General features: G+C 38.7%; 1 protein-coding gene across 3 annotated transcripts in view; it reads left to right on the forward strand.

Moving 5' to 3' along the window:
* The window catches only part of UXS1 (UDP-glucuronate decarboxylase 1), a 146210-nt gene extending 130659 nt beyond the window's left edge, over nucleotides 1-15551 (forward strand). For all 3 annotated transcript variants that reach the window (XM_020987928.2, XM_020987929.2, XM_078147365.1), the window contains exons 12-15: nucleotides 3170-3230; nucleotides 5352-5409; nucleotides 11601-11704; nucleotides 14663-15551. In XM_020987928.2, the coding sequence (XP_020843587.1) occupies nucleotides 3170-3230; nucleotides 5352-5409; nucleotides 11601-11704; nucleotides 14663-14794 (355 nt within the window). In that variant the 3' untranslated portion in view covers nucleotides 14795-15551. The remainder of the gene's footprint in view (nucleotides 1-3169; nucleotides 3231-5351; nucleotides 5410-11600; nucleotides 11705-14662) is intronic.
* The last annotated feature ends 319 nt before the right edge of the window (nucleotides 15552-15870 follow it).

The raw sequence follows: 15870 nt of genomic DNA on the forward strand, positions 1-15870 counted from the left end.
GTTGGAATTGCAGATGTGCTGTCCGTATTTTACACACAAATGAATTGAAGCTCGGAAAGGTTGACTTGTCCATGTTCTTACAGCAGTTGAGGTTAAAGGAGCAGGATTCAGAATTCATGGTTCATCTCATCCCAAGTCCAGTGTCCTTTCCACTATAACATATTGCCTCTAGCCAAAATAGTAAAGTATGCCACTACTTTTTAGGTTGTTCTGTCTTGAGTTTGCCTTTCTGTTATTATAGTTTTAATCAGTATGTTGTTATAGATATAAATATATAGCATTAAGGGATTATTCATTTAAGTTCTCACAGAAATGTATGTGTTCACTTACTTAATGAATCCTTTCTCCCTAAATGGTCCCCAGTTCTGACTAAATTAGAACAAATTGTAAAAGAGTTGACAGACTTAAAGAATCTATTCAGGTCTTACGATAAGTAAATAAATAAATGAATACCGAACTAACTCAAGTAAGCAAATAAATAAAGTTTTAAATGTCTTGTCCCCCAGGATGAGACTTACCAATATAATAACATGAAATTTACATTGTGCTTTAAAACCTGTAAAGCCTTTTACATGTATTCTCCTTTGAGTCTTGCAACAAACCTCTAAAATAAGTACTTAACAGGTATTATTATCTCATTTCGTAGATAACGAAACTGAGGCTTAGAGACATTAAATGGCTTCCTTGTAGTCCATCACTATCACACAGCTAGTAAGTGTCAGAGATGAGATTCCAACCTAGGACTTCCTAACTTCAAATCCTAGGCCAACTTAACTCTTAAAATGATAATAACAGGGGGAGCTAGATGGCGTAGTGGATAGAGCACCCGCCCAGGAATCAGGAAGACCTGAGTTCAAATCTGGCCTCAGACACATGATACTTAGTAGCTATGTGACCCTAAGTTAAGTCACTTAACCCTGATTGCCTCACCAAAAAATAAAATAATAATAATAACTAATGTTTTTATATAGCACTTTAACATTTGCACAGTGCTTTACCTATATTATCCCTTTGGGTCTTCACAACAACGTTGTACACAGGGACTGTGGGTATTATACCCATTTTACAAATGAGGAGAACTATGTGAGACCCTTGCTCAGGGTCACAGTTAGTCAGCAATAGTATTTAAACCTGTCTTAACCTTTGTCTTCCTCATTCCAAGTCCATTTTGCTTTCTAGTTTGCCAAATTTCATCTTTTAAAAGTCTGATTTATATATCAGGCTATCTTTTCTTTGGAAGGATCCAGTTCCATAAAATAAGTATAAGGGTCTCCCTGGGAGGGAAGCCCTTCCAATACAGATCAGCAAATTTTCTTTAACTTAGAAATATAGAGATTTTTCTTTAACTTAACAGCTATAGAGTTTTGAGAAGGTTACGTGATTTTCCTGGGGCCACATAGCTAGTAAATGTCAGAAGAAGGACTTAAATCTAAGTCTTTATGACATTTAGGCCAACCCTCTATCGACTATACCATCCATACATCTCACATTTTATATTACAATTGGGATTGGGTGTGTTTATTACAAGAGAAGAAACTACATAGAAACTGAGAAAATCTCTAACCAAAGGTCTCTCATTCTCACAGTTTGCTATTTTTGACCTTTTAGGATGATGTTACCTAGTCATTATAATGCAAAATTAACTGTTGTTTTCCAAACATAATTCAAATGATCATTACTATTGACATTTTACCATTGCTGTGGTTGATATTGTCATGGTCAGGTTTTGTCCTCATATACATTAAAGCCATGTTATTTTTAAAAAAAAGTCACTTTGTCAAAATGACACTTGATATAGAACTTTAGGTTAAATGTAAGTGTGATCTGTGCAGGGTTGACCTTAAAGGTTGCCAGTTTATGTTTAAATGATCCTTCATTCAAAGCATGGTGACCAGGATCCTGTTAGCCTTAATTATTATTTGATAGTAACTTGCATAACTTTCCTCTCTCCCCCCTTCGCCCCCACCAGTTTCAGACTAATTGTAATAAATAGTATTGAATGGCAGCTTTTAATGTCTGAAACTGTGAATCTTTTCAGGCCACTTTGCCACAAGAAAACATATCCGTTACAAAGAATGTTATGATGGTACCATGATGCAATGATTCACTGCCATAGTGATGAAGTGACTTTTTTTGGTCAGTTTCTCTACAATAGAGAAATAATCAAATGACTGGCAATTATTAGCATGAGTGCTTGATTTGTGAGAAAAGAATGATTTCAGCATGTTAATGTAAATATGCCTATTGGTTGTAAATAGAAAATTGAAAAGCTTGCCAAAATAGCCCCAAAAGAGGTTCCTTTGTTTAAGAGAAAAGCAAGACTGTTGATCATTGTCTTTTGCTTTATACAATTACTTTATTTAAATTTTTTTTAAAAACTGTAACATGACCCATAATGCCCTGCTCCTCAGTGGTAACAATGCACAGAGGAAGATTGAAATATTTTAAAATTTGCATCAGTCAAACCTCCTGTACAGAACTGAGAGTTCTCTCTAGGGATATGCTGCCTCTCAAATAGGAATAGGGGAAGTGTCATTGTGTAGCACTGAGGTGTCATTTTTACAGAGTAACTTTTTTTTAACAGAGCCACACTTTAAAGCTTCTGAAAATAAGAGCCATATCTTGGTAAGCGGAAATTTGCTTACTTCTCTTCACTTTTCATGGACCAATCAATCACAATCCATCTGAAACATTTGCAATTCCCTGACCTTTTTACGTGGATGTCTGAGATTATTGGTTGGGGAGAGAGAGGAATCGGGGGTGGTGGAGAACATGTCATAATCATATTTCAATAACCAGTATTATTTGATTTGTCTTCATAACATGCCAGTGAGGGGAACTCCTTGCTTTGCATAATCCTTTCATCTTAGCAGGCTTTTATTTCAGAATAACATTCATCTGGGTAAAGAAACGATCATCAATGTCCATGGGAGCCAGATGTCTGGGGACACATCAGACATGGGTTTTCATCAGGAATATAGGGACTTGTGTGAACATCCATTTTAATTGCAAGATTTTTATTTTATTTTTTTACATTCCTCATATTTTCCAATTCATTTTCTTTTGTGGGGAAGAAGGGATTGAGGAATTGTTTTTGAACTTGTAAAATGTGTTCAACAATCATTTGTTTTGAGGAAATAGACAATGTGGTCTTTCCTTCTTTTTGCAGTGACCTAGTAAATGGACTTGTGGCCTTAATGAATAGCAATGTTAGTAGCCCTGTCAACTTGGTAAGTCTCTTTTCTTCCCATTGGTTGGCAGGAGTGTGATTTTTCTGGCAGAAGCTTTGGGTTGTAGGGTCTAACTTTTCTATCAGAAAATGTTAGGACGTAATGGTCCCAACATTAGATTGAAGCCTAATGGTTTTTGGTTGGGGTTTTTGGTTGGAAAGATGCACAGAGTAAGAAAATTTTACAAGCAAAAAATTTCCACAAAGATGTTTTACCAAAAACTATAATGAAGAAACCAGGAACTCATAAGTGAGATGACCTAGGCTCATTCAATTTGTGTAGCAACATGCATAATCAGGCACTACTAATAAAAGCTTTTTGATAATGCTTGTAATTTATGGAAATTACATGCATAAATTTATGTGTCCCTGGTTTAACGCATGAATTTCCCTTGTGTAAATATCCCTGAGTAGTAACATGGAAGAAGGAGCTTTTTCAAAGAGAATATCTTACTGGTGAGAGTGGTTGTAATATAGCTGTGAAAACAGCCTTCTTGGGGCAGCTAGGTGGAGCAGTGAATAGAGCTCTGGCCTTGGAGTCAGAAGGACCTCAGTTCAAATCCAGCCTCAGACACTTAATACTTACTAGCTGTGTGACCTTGGGCAAGTCACTTAACCCCATTGCCTCACCAAAAAGCAAAAAAAAAAAAAAACAGAAAACAGCCTTCTTGCCACCTGTAAGAGCTTCTGTGTTCAGTAAAAAGAATACTGGCTGGGGAATCAGAAGACCTGGGTTCAGATACCACCTCTTGTTACTTGTCCCCTGTGTGATTTGGGGCAAGTCGTTTAGTTTGCTGGGGCTCGGTTTCCTTAGGGCAGTGAGGTGGTGCAGCGGATAGAGTGCCAGGCTTGGAGTCAGGAAGATACATCTTCTAGAGTTCAAACCTGGCCTGGATACTTACCAGCAGAGTGACCCTGGGCAAGTCACTTAACCTTGTTTGCCTCGTTTTATTCATCTACAAAATGAGCTAGAGAAGGAAATGGCAAACCACTCCAGTGTCTTTGCCAAGAAAATCACAAATGGGGTCACAGAGTCAAAAACGACTGAACTATTGAGGTCCCTTCCAACTGATCATCTGTGATCCTATGAAACCATGTTTTCCCTATGGTCCTTGTTTTTTTTTTATTATTATTATTATCAAAATAAGACCGTAAGATATGGTTAAAATTCATCAAAATACCCTTCAGAAAAGTAAAGAAATTATTAGAGATATGGAACTTAAGAAATTTATTCTCAGATTAAAAAAAAATTGAAAGGTTCAGCTTGTCACTGTGAAAGATAAGAAATTAGCCCATTATATTTAGAGACTCCATTTTTAAGTAGTAAATGAAAGTGGGCATAACTTTGTCTTCTCTTTTCACTGTTAAATACAAAGTCTGTTTGTTTTTTATTGGAAGGGATGCAACTCATATAATCTCCAACATGTTGTATGAGTGTAGATTTATAATTCTCTTTTAGGTGAACATTTATACCTATTGTTTTTGGCACAAGATATTAATTGATTTAAGCAGTAGATTTTGCTTGTCTTTAGCATTTATGTCCCTGCCCTTATTTAGGGGCTATTAGTCCATCGGAATTATTTTTTTATAGCAAAGGAGAAAAGAAGGGAATAAGCATTTATTAGTGCCTACAATATGTCAGACACTGTGCTTAAGCCCTTTACAAATATTATCTCATTTGGCCCTCACAACAAATCTGGGAGTTAGGTGCTATTATTACCTTTATTTTACAGTTGAGGAAACTGAGGCAGACAGAGGTGAAGTGACTTGCTTGCAGTCACAGTAAGTGACCATTGAGTGTCTGAGACTGCCCTTGAACTCAGGGCTTTCTGATTCCAGGCTCAGCACTGTTATCTACCAGCCATCTATATACAGCAGTAGCTACTGTCATACCTGGAAGGGGTAATAAGTAGATACAATGTTTCTTCTTGCCAGATTCAATAAACATGATTTTGATGTGTTAACAGCTCAGAATGAAAATTGCTGCTGTGGTGAAATAAACATATATATGTTCTAGAAAGCCTGTTGCCTTCTTCTGCTGTCAGTGAGCCTATAAACATCTTACAGAAGATTAATGTGATTGCTTAATTACCCTCATAACCAGTAACCATTTCTTCCTTAGGGGAACCCAGAAGAACACACAATTCTAGAATTTGCTCAGTTAATTAAAAACCTTGTTGGTAAGTAGGATAAGTCATTTCACGGGTGAACTTCAGCATGAATGTTTCCTATCAGTGGTTAATTCCTTGATTAGCAAATGTGTAATTAATATAAGCTAATTGAATTGGATAAAAGCAGCGCTTTTATCAGAGACATTTGTCTTCTGATGCTTTAATTAAATAACAACAGGAGAAAGGGTGTCTTTGGTTTTGTTTGGGATTGTAATTGTGGGCTTGTTCTGTGAATAGATCCTTTTTTTCCCCCGAAGGTAGGTCATTCTGTGTAGGTGAAAATGATTTGTTCAAGGAGCCTGTGCTGGGTGAGAATGGAATTTCAGAAGGTGAAGGAGAGTCACATAAATTGTATATTGTTTGGTGTAGAACACATCAGCCAGTTCTAAGTACTGTTTACAATTCTGACCAGCTTTCCTGAAATTGTAAGAGCCAACATAGAAATCCGGGCAGGCGATAATAAGCCAGCCGGTTGCACCCCACGGTGACCCAGAGCTTTGTCTGATTCCAGACTCAGTTCAGCCCAAGCAATCTTGTCTCTTGTAAACATGGTGAGTTTACTTCCTTTTCTGAGAACCCATCACTGGAATCCCTGGGACTTTTTTTCCCAATCCTGTACCCATGTGTATAGGGAGACTAAAGATTTCTGCTAGACAATATATGGCATTGAAGTAAGTAGGCTTTGCTGAGATCAAAGCTTTATTGTAGATTCACTTATTAGCCACCGTGACGTATTCCTGAGGTCCTGTGATCTGTCTACAAATGAGGTTGACTTGGAACCAAGGACGGGCTACGACAGGCCTGCCCAACATACGGCCCAGCAAAGGATTTCAGATGACCCAAGAAAAATGTAGAGGCTGTAAAAGAAAGTAAAGATGTAAGGAGTGCTTTGTCCATGCCCCACTGAGACCCGCCTTCCACTAGTCACTACTGTGCCCATCTTGTAACTTGGCGGGTGGGTTGCCACTGAGCACTCTCTCCTGTTTGTTACATGACTCCTGGCAACTAACCATCATCAGTCTGTCTCTAGTCTGAGAGGGGTGATTTCACATAAATAAAAACCTTAAGTATTAAGTGTAATTAATTGATAATAATTGAAATTTACCTTTTTAAAAGTATTAGCAAAATAGTTTAATCATTAATTATACCTTTACTTGGAAAGTGAGCTGCTAAAAACCTATGTGCAGTCTGAAGAAATTTAGCCTATTTTAATTTTGCTCCCTACCTACTGTCAAGTTGTACACAACTGGTCTAAGAAAACAATGGTCAGTGTTGTCCACGCAGCCTGATCTGAATTCTTGTCTTCATTATATATATTTGTCAGCAGGCGCTGGATCTGACCTGTGAAAACCTCAAATCTCCCTTTGTTAGCATGCAGCCATTTTAGAATTTTGATTTCCAGTCTAAGCAATGCCTCTAGTTTTTTCCTCATTGGCCAAGCTGAGGAGAAGGACGAGTTCTGAGCTCAGTGGCTTAAATCACCTGGTTCACTCACTTCCCATGTATTCTCTTACCCCTCAGTTAACTGTATTCCCTCCCTCTTCTCCCACCCTAGCATGAAGCAAGGAGGCTTTTTTTTAATTATAATAAGATCAAAGATTTGGGAAGGAACTTTAGAGACCATCTAATCCAACCCTTTCATTTTACAAATAAAGAAATTGAGGCCCAGAGGGATCTAGTGACATGCCCAAGGTCACATGGGTAGTAAATAGCAGAGGTGGGATTTGAACCCATCTCTTTTGACCCCATATTCTGGATCCTACTGGCCACACTGCTCCTCTTCCTGAATCCTTACTTGATTTTTGCAGCATTAGAATTATATGAAACAACAAATGTTTTTGCCATCAGTAAGAAAAAGGCCCTTTTTAAGTATCTCTTCTCAGATACTTGAATAGATGTGTATGTATATATGTATGACCTTTAACAAGTCATTTAACCTCTCTGCCTCAGTTTCCTCATCTGTAAAATATGACATGGGACTCAGTGTCTTCTAAGGTCTCTTTCAGGTATAAATCTATGATCTGTGACCCCTGGGTTGACTCTATGCCACAAGGAAGCATTGGAGTTGGACTTTAGTGTATAACAGAAATAAGTTTTATTTCCCTATTTTTAAGAGGACCAGAACTTCAGTTTCAGTATCAGGAGGGCCAGGTGAAGAAATTACTCCTAGCAATGAAGATCATTATTTGCTCTACAATTTACAGACTTAGATAATTCCCCAAGTGACTGAAAAGTTAAGTGATTTCTCAGGTGTCACAATGACGTATAGCAGTATTAATAACAACCTCTGCTTGGAGTCAGGAAGGGCCTGAGTTCAAATCCGGCTTCAGGCACTTAACACTTAACTAGCTGTGTGACCCTGGGCAAGTCACTTAACCCTGATTGCCTTACACACACACACACACACACACAGGCAAAAAAAAAATCCAAAGGCAATAAAAAGAGTGAAACTAAATTTAAAAAGTAATAATAACCTTTGTTTTACTTACAAAAAATTGTTATTTAAATTACTTCCTCCACTAGAGTGGAGGAATTTAAATTTAAATTACTCCCTCCATTGCTTATTGTAGCAAAATGGTGACCCTAGTGTATCAAGTGGAACAGAATTTATTAGGCCCTGCCAAAATAGAAGGACAGCTTAGAAGGGGCCTAGAGTCAGGAAGACTTGAGTTCCAATCCAGCCTCAGACACTAACTGTGTGACCCTGGCCAAGTCACTTAACCCTGTCTGCCTCAGTTTCTTCATGTACCAAATGGGCTGGAGGAGGAAATGGCAAACCACTGTAGTATCTCTGTCAAGAAAACCCCAGATAGTGTCACAAAGAGTCAGATATGACTGAACAACAACCAAAATAGAAAAGCCTTTCATCATAGATGCTAAGAAGAATTGAGTGTAGCTTGATGGGAAATTGTGTAGGAATTCTGGGTGCTGCGGGCAGAGAGAAAGAGCTTAGTATAGAGGATAGAGATCTGGTCTCAGCTTGACCCATGCTGGCTGGTAACTCTGGGCCAGTCATTTAGGTTTTGTGCCCTTGGCAATTTTCACAGACTGGAAATTGCAAACCAGAGGGACATTCCTCTGTGGAAATTTTTCCTACACCACTAAAATCATATGTCCAGGATAATTTTATTTTTACTCCTAATCAGCAGTGATGATGACAATGATGATGAGGAGGAGGAGGTGATAGCTAGCATATATGTGGCACTTAAAGGTTTTCAAAATGCGTTACCCATATTCCAAGTTCAACGGTCTATCCACAATGCTGCCTAAGGGAAACTTAGCCAATGTACCGTTCAAGCAGAAGCCTAAACTTTTTTAACTAAAAAGGGGGTGTGTTTCCTGGATAATGTAACTCCTGCACCAGTTATTAGTACTATATGAACAGTGTTCATTATCATTGTTATTAATTAAGAAACTGAAAACCATAAACGTTAACCTGTCATGCCCTATCACGTAGTTATTTGTGGAGCTGGCTAGAACCAGAGGAAGCCTAGGGATAGATGTAGAGTCTGAAATCCTAGGTTCAAATCCCTGTTTTGTCACTAACTACTTGTATGACCTTGGGCGGGGTATTTAATGTCTCTGAACTTAATTCCTTTTCCATTTTACTGCCTGGCATCAGAGACCACAACCTTTTCATTTCTTGAACTCCTACTCTGCTGTCCTCATTGGTGATTCTCTTTTGGCCTATTATTTCTAAAAGGCCCTAGCCATTGTTTCCTTTCCTTCTTCCCCTTCAGATAGGAATCTATTTTGTAATAAATTCTGTCATTATTCCGGGAAAAGGTGTGATAATCTTTGGCTCCACTCACTGTCCCTGGAACAAACATGAATAAAATGCACCTTCCTGGCCACCATCCCCATATGTGAATATAAGGGAATATAAGGTCTCTGAGCTCCACACTTGGCAAATAGTTGATGCTTTTTCATTCTTCTGTCAAATGAAGGGGTTGAAATAATCATTGGTGTCAAACTCAAATAGAAACAGATCCCTGCCAGCCCAGGTATTGACTTAGAAAACCACAAATTAACATCATCTATGTTGTATTGTATCTTCATTTTTTAAATATTTTATTTTTTCCCAGTTATATGAAGGCAGTTTTTTTACATTCATTTTTAAAAATTTTTTGAGTTCCAAATTATCTCCCCTCCTGTCTCCTCTCTCAGAAGGTAAGCAATTTGATAGAGTATAACATAAGAGACACTAACTACACCAATTTAAAGGCCGGAGGCACCACTGGAGCTTTTGGGCTCTGGCATCTAACAGATTCACTCTTGATCCGGACAGCCAGAAGGACAGGAACAGAGACATAAGGAGGGGTTATTTAATTTACTTTATTCTTCTCAATGGGATTGCTGATAATGGGAGTACCAACTCCTATAGCATCCCCTAATTACTCTTCGAAGAGGCTGGCAAGAATGGGGCAACAGCCCCTACGTAAAAACATAACTCCTACAGCTTACCCGAATTCTCATAGGGGCCAGTCGAGACATGCACAGCTTTCCAGCTTTCCCCCTGTGCCTCAGTAGGGGTCAGTCGAGGCAAGCACAGCATTATACTGTCACATTCCCCCCAAGCCTTGATGGAAGCAGATCAAGGCACACACAGCTTTCAACTGGCACATCCCCCAAGTCCCCACTCATTGACCAGTACTCCCTTGATTTATAGAGGGGCACACAAAGAAGGCAATTTGCCAGCAATAACCTCACAAATTTACATTAACTTTAGCAATGTCATGGTGAATCAGCATAGCGCTGGTGCAGTACACCGTTTACAATTAAACTCAAATGTTTACATTATCTCATCGTTATATCTCACTGTTCAGATGCAGTAGAAATTGTTTACAATGTGAAGTCCTGGGAACTAGTACATTGTTATGGCCATGGATCATGGGAATTAGTATCTAGGCTCCTGGGATCTATTATCTCAAAAAGAAGACCAAAACTCATCTTACATACATATAGGTTATATGTGTATTTTAATTTATTTTGTTAAATATTTCCCAATTATATTTTAATCTGGTTTCAGGCTGCACTCGGGAGCTTTGTTGGGGAAATTGACACTTCTAAAGTAGATAACCAAAGATTCTTCTAGCTCTAATTCTGTGATCTCATATTCTATGTCAACTGGCTTGCTGTTTTCATGAGTCATCCACTAAACCTCTGCACCTGTGCTATACCGCATTCATTACAGATGGTGCTTTATAATGGAAATAGTGCTAGGCTTAGAGTCAGGAGAAATCTACACCAAATCCAGGTTCTGCCACTGAGATATTTAACCTTCCTTATGCCCAGTTGTTTCACCTGTAAAATGGGTATAACATAACGGTGGGGTATAAGGAGAGAGCTTTGTATCTCTTCTTGTTTGTTGTCATTTCAGTTGTATACGACTTTTTGTGACCCCATTTGGGTTTTTCTTGGCAAAGATATTGGAGTGATTAGCCATTTCCTTCATCAGCTCACTTTGCAGGTGAGGAAACTGAGGCAGAAAGGGTTAAGTGACTTGCCCAGGGTCACATAGCTACTAACTATCTGAGACTGGATTAGAATTTAGGTCTTCCTGATTCCAGGCTCAGCTCTCTGGCGCTCTATCCACTGCACCACCTAGCTGCCCTCATATATCATAAAGCCCTATAGAAATGAGAGTTGTGGTGCAAGAAGCTATTGTCACATAAAAATGGTGCCCTGATTTTCTAAGCCCTGGGAAGAGGGGGGAAAGACCTCAACCAAATGATTTAGGAAGACATATTCCTGCTGACTGTGGTGACACTTTAAGCCTGCTGCTGGGGGAGGGGCTACTACATTGCCTGTGTATGGGAGTACTGAACTAATCAGCTGTCTGTACCCAGTCCTGCACCAATATGGTGGGGGACAGGAAGGAAAGGTGGGCTACCTAAGGAGGGCTAAAGAGCTCCAAGTCAGAAAACGGAGCAAGTCAAAGCACCCGTGCCAATCAGTAGTGGAATCAGGAGGCCCATGAGAGACCCCTACTGATCATACTTCCAGCCTTAATGTGATAGGAACAGCTAGTCTTCCCTCACCCACCTCTCAAAAAAAACCCTCCTCTAATTGTCCAGGCCCCTGACTCTGATTTCAACTTTTATTTCATTTTGTTTCATTTTTAAATTGTCCCACATTGCATTACAATGATTTGTTCTCTTTATATCTCTGGTTATATTTTGGTTTTGGTCTTTAAACAGGTAGTGGTAGTGAAATTCAGTTTCTCTCAGAAGCCCAAGATGACCCACAGAGAAGAAAGCCAGATATCCAAAAGGCCAAGCTAATGCTGGGATGGGAGCCTGTGGTAAGTGAAGCTGAAGGAGAGGCAGCATACCCTGGAAAAACGAGTTCCTCTGGTGTACACGACCTTCCCCACACCTCTCCCTTTCTGAGTGTTCCTGTCCACCAATGGTAGAGCCACATCAGCTGGATTGAGGCAAGGCCCAGGCAGGCAGAGGGGAAGAAGGGATGGAGTTTTCCTCACACCATTAAATGACTTTTCATGCATCATTTGAGAATCACTTTCTGTTACCAAGGAAATAACTTTGATGGCCCTGCCTGGGCCAAATGAAATGATAGATACACAGTTGTACTCCCCCTATGCAGACACCTTGGCCAGGGGCCTGTTCGGAGCTATAGACTCCTCAGCACCTTTGTTCCTGTCACTTTCTTAGATCCATCTTTAGAGTTTCGGGGGAAGCAAAATGCCTCCGTTTAACCTTGTCTGTGCCCTTTCCTGGATGCATGAAAGCATACCTGTAAGCCTGGGTAGCCTATTTTATATCTGTGAATCAGAGAGATAGCAAGTTCCTAGGCACTAGGTAGGAAAAAAATTCTCATGCTGTGGGGCTTTAACTAATCCACTGAAGATAATTATCCCTTGCTGGGAACTCCTGAGTTTGTTATGGCAAGTTGGGAGGAATATTGCTACCTTCTTTGGAAGCATGTAACGTTGGTAGCTTTGGTGCAAGAGGCTGGTAGTGGAGTTGATGAGGGATGCTCTTGCTGTCACTCCCAGTCATTGGACTGTCCTGACCCCCATTGCCAATGGCATTTATCAAGGTGGGAGCTACCCATAGACTTTCCTCAACATGTTGCAAGTAAAATCCTACTCTAAAATGAATTTCAAATCCCCAAAAGCTGGTCTTTTGTTTTACTTCTGTCTAATGGCTTACATTCCTGGTTTTGTTTATTTCTTTTTTCATTTTGTTATAAGATTTGAGTTCCAAATTTTTCTCATTCCTTCCCCTCCCATTTCCCCAAGACAGTAAGCAGTCTGATGTGGGTTATACATGTGCAATCATGTAAAACATCTTTCCACATCAGTCACGTTGTGATGGAAGAGACAGAACAAAAGGGGAAAAAAAGGAATAAAAATCGTATGCTTCAATCTTTATTCATACTCCATTAGCTCTTTTTCTGAATGTGGATAGTATTTTCTATCATGAGTTTTTGGAATTGTCTTGGATCATTGTATTGCTGAGAAGAGCAAAGTCAATCATAATTGATTATCACACAATGTTACCGTTACTTACATTCCCATTTTTAACAGTTAAAAATATACTTTTCTCCATTTCCTTTCCCCCTCCTTTTTTCTCTTTTTTTTGTTGCAAAATATTTGCATTATAAGAAAACATTCTAGAATGACTTCTTACCTTACCAAAGGATTCTTTTTTCCCCAAAAAAGCTTTTCTCTGGGGTTCCCATATTAAATAGCAAGCTTTTCTAGTTCCTGTAAGAGTTGACTCAGTTTACAAAAAAAAAAATGATTTTATTTACAACTTCTTGGAAACATAGCTATCACGTCAGAGGAAGCCTGGCATAGTGGAGAGGGCTAGGCTTGAAATAAAAATGACCTAGGTTCAGGTCTAACACAGTTTTAGGTCACACAGCATGGTTGTGGCAAAGTTGTTTGACATCTCAGTTCCCTAATTAACTCCCCTGAGGCTAAGTGTCACAGACCATTGCCAATCTGCATTTATGGAGAAAGAATCCACCCCCCACCAAAGTCAGAAGTTCCAGTCTCCCCCTTCCTATCCTAAAACAGAGCAAAAATCCCATTACATGAAGTAATAAATGCAGACATTACATATTCTAAAGAGTAGAGGGAAAATTATGTATTTCCAGTTGAAAGTTGTGTGGTACAGTGGGAAAAGTACTGAATATGGAGTCAAAGGACCTATGTTCAAATCCTTCTTTTAATACTTGCCCCTTCGACAAGTTACTTAATATTTCTCGAGGCCACAATTTTCTCATCTATAAAGTGAAGGGGGTCAGACTGAGGTTCTTCTCCCTCTAAATCTATGATACTATGATTCCAAGGACCCATCCAACTATCCAGTAGTCACCAGCTTCTTTTTCTTTCAAGATTTCTTATGTTGTAGGGACTTTGAAGGGAGCTATGCCAAAAGAAGCTTTTGGGCATGTGCCACTATGTTCATAAGTGAAAGCTCAACTGTTAGTGTTATTTGAAATGAGTTGACAACTAACGGTAAGGTTAAGATTATTTTAAACTGTGCCATTCTGGGTCATTTTTCAGTATTCTGTCACCAGTAGGTGAATGTAGCCCATTAGCTTAATCTGAAACATGTATAGGTACTTGGGACAGAAAGGGGCTCATTACCAAAGTGCTGATTGTGTTTTCACATGTTCTTTCCCCATCCTGTGGCCTTCTTCCAGAATAAGGATGAAATGAAATCAGTTATGGAGGTAGAAGGGAGCTCAGAGGCCATCCAATCCAATCTCCTGATACTCTAGATGAAGAAACTGAGTCCTTGGGAGATCAAATGACTTGCCCTTTTAAAAAGAAAATGAGTGTCTCCCCAAGTGGCATTTTTTGTTTCCAGGGATAGATGCTACTAGGTAGAAGCAAAAAGAAGGAAGGAAGGAGAAAGAAAGGGGAAAAAAGAGAGAAAGAAAGGGAGAAATAGAAAAGTAGGTCAATATTTCAGGATTTGACATTTGTTTTAGAGTAGAATTTTACTTATAATAAATAAAGATGAAATATGAAAACAAAACTGTACTCCTGCTGCTGGATTCAGGCACATTTTGAAAGCAGCATACAAGGTATTCTGTTTTTCTTGGGTTGACATGGGTCCTGTGGCCAGTGTGTGGTGCTATGAGCATTCCTACCAGACCCTTCATGTTGAAAACCAGCATTTCCTGCAACAGTAAACTCCTGAGAACAAGCACAATTATTTATTTCATTAAATAAAAAACTTGGTATTGATGTGACCTTGTCTCTTTCTCTCTCTCCAAACAGGTCCCGTTGGAAGAAGGCTTAAATAAGGCAATTCACTATTTCCGTAAAGAACTTGAGTACCAAGCAAATAATCAATACATCCCCAAACCGAAACCAGCAAGGATAAAAAAAGGCCGAACACGACATAATTGAAGGGAGGATTTGCTTCTCTGGACAGGAGAATTCCCTCTTTTACATTTGACAGGATGTAATTTTTTTTTCCTTTTCCTTTTTTTTTTTTAAAGAAAGACTTAAACAGGTGTCATGAAGAACAAACTGGAATTTCATTCTGAAGCTTGCTTTAAGGAAATGGATGTGCCTAAACCCTTCCCCAACACACACACACACACACACACACACACACACACACACACACACAAAAACCTGCAAATCTTGCCTTGCACTTTTTAAAATCTGTCTTTTTATGTACAAATAGAATAGAAACATCTTTGAGTATTTTCAAGTTTTTTATCTTGCTGTGAGATCCTTTGTTGTTGACTGTCACTGACAGTTTTATTTACTGGTTTCTTTGTGAAGCTGAAAAGGAAGATGAATGGAATGGAAAATGCCAATTTTATTTATAAAATATGGGTCCCATAGTCATACTATGCATAAGAGAAGTTTAACAGTATTGTCGGGCAAGTAAAATGCTGGGATTGAGTCTGCAGGAGTATATACGAGAATTCTGTTTGAAACCTTTATGTTTCTTTGGATTCAGAAAATTTTCAAGGTTTTAGTTTTAGTTGCTCACTTGAATTGGAGATATTTTCATTGATTATCATGGATAAGGATATTTTAAATCACTACTGTGTCGTGCTGCGTACTCTGGGAAAAACAAAAAAGTTATTGTATTATTGGTTGACAGTGGTTGAATATGCTATTTTAATAAAATATTATAACTTAAAACTCATAGGCTTTTCAATTTTTAATTAAAGTGGATGTCTTGTATCTGCACAATGCAGTTAGATGGTGAAAAAAGGGAAAAATGAGTTTATATGTTTATTTGTACAAGTCTATTAAAAAAAATAATAACCTTATTTATTATAGATACTATATAATTGAGAATGATGGCCTTTGAATCATTACATGCAGCCCAGACCAAATTTACCAAAGTAATGAAGGGCGTTCTGGGAAGACTATAAGCTTCTTAAAGGCTGAGCTAGAGTTTTAACTTATTCTGGTATACTCACGGGCATACTGTGTTGTGATGGGCACGTAGTTGTTTAGTA

Source organism: Phascolarctos cinereus, unplaced genomic scaffold, assembly GCF_003287225.1.
Source record: "Phascolarctos cinereus isolate Bilbo 61053 unplaced genomic scaffold, phaCin_HiC Scaffold_7;HRSCAF=346, whole genome shotgun sequence".
Lineage (NCBI taxonomy): Eukaryota > Metazoa > Chordata > Mammalia > Diprotodontia > Phascolarctidae > Phascolarctos > Phascolarctos cinereus.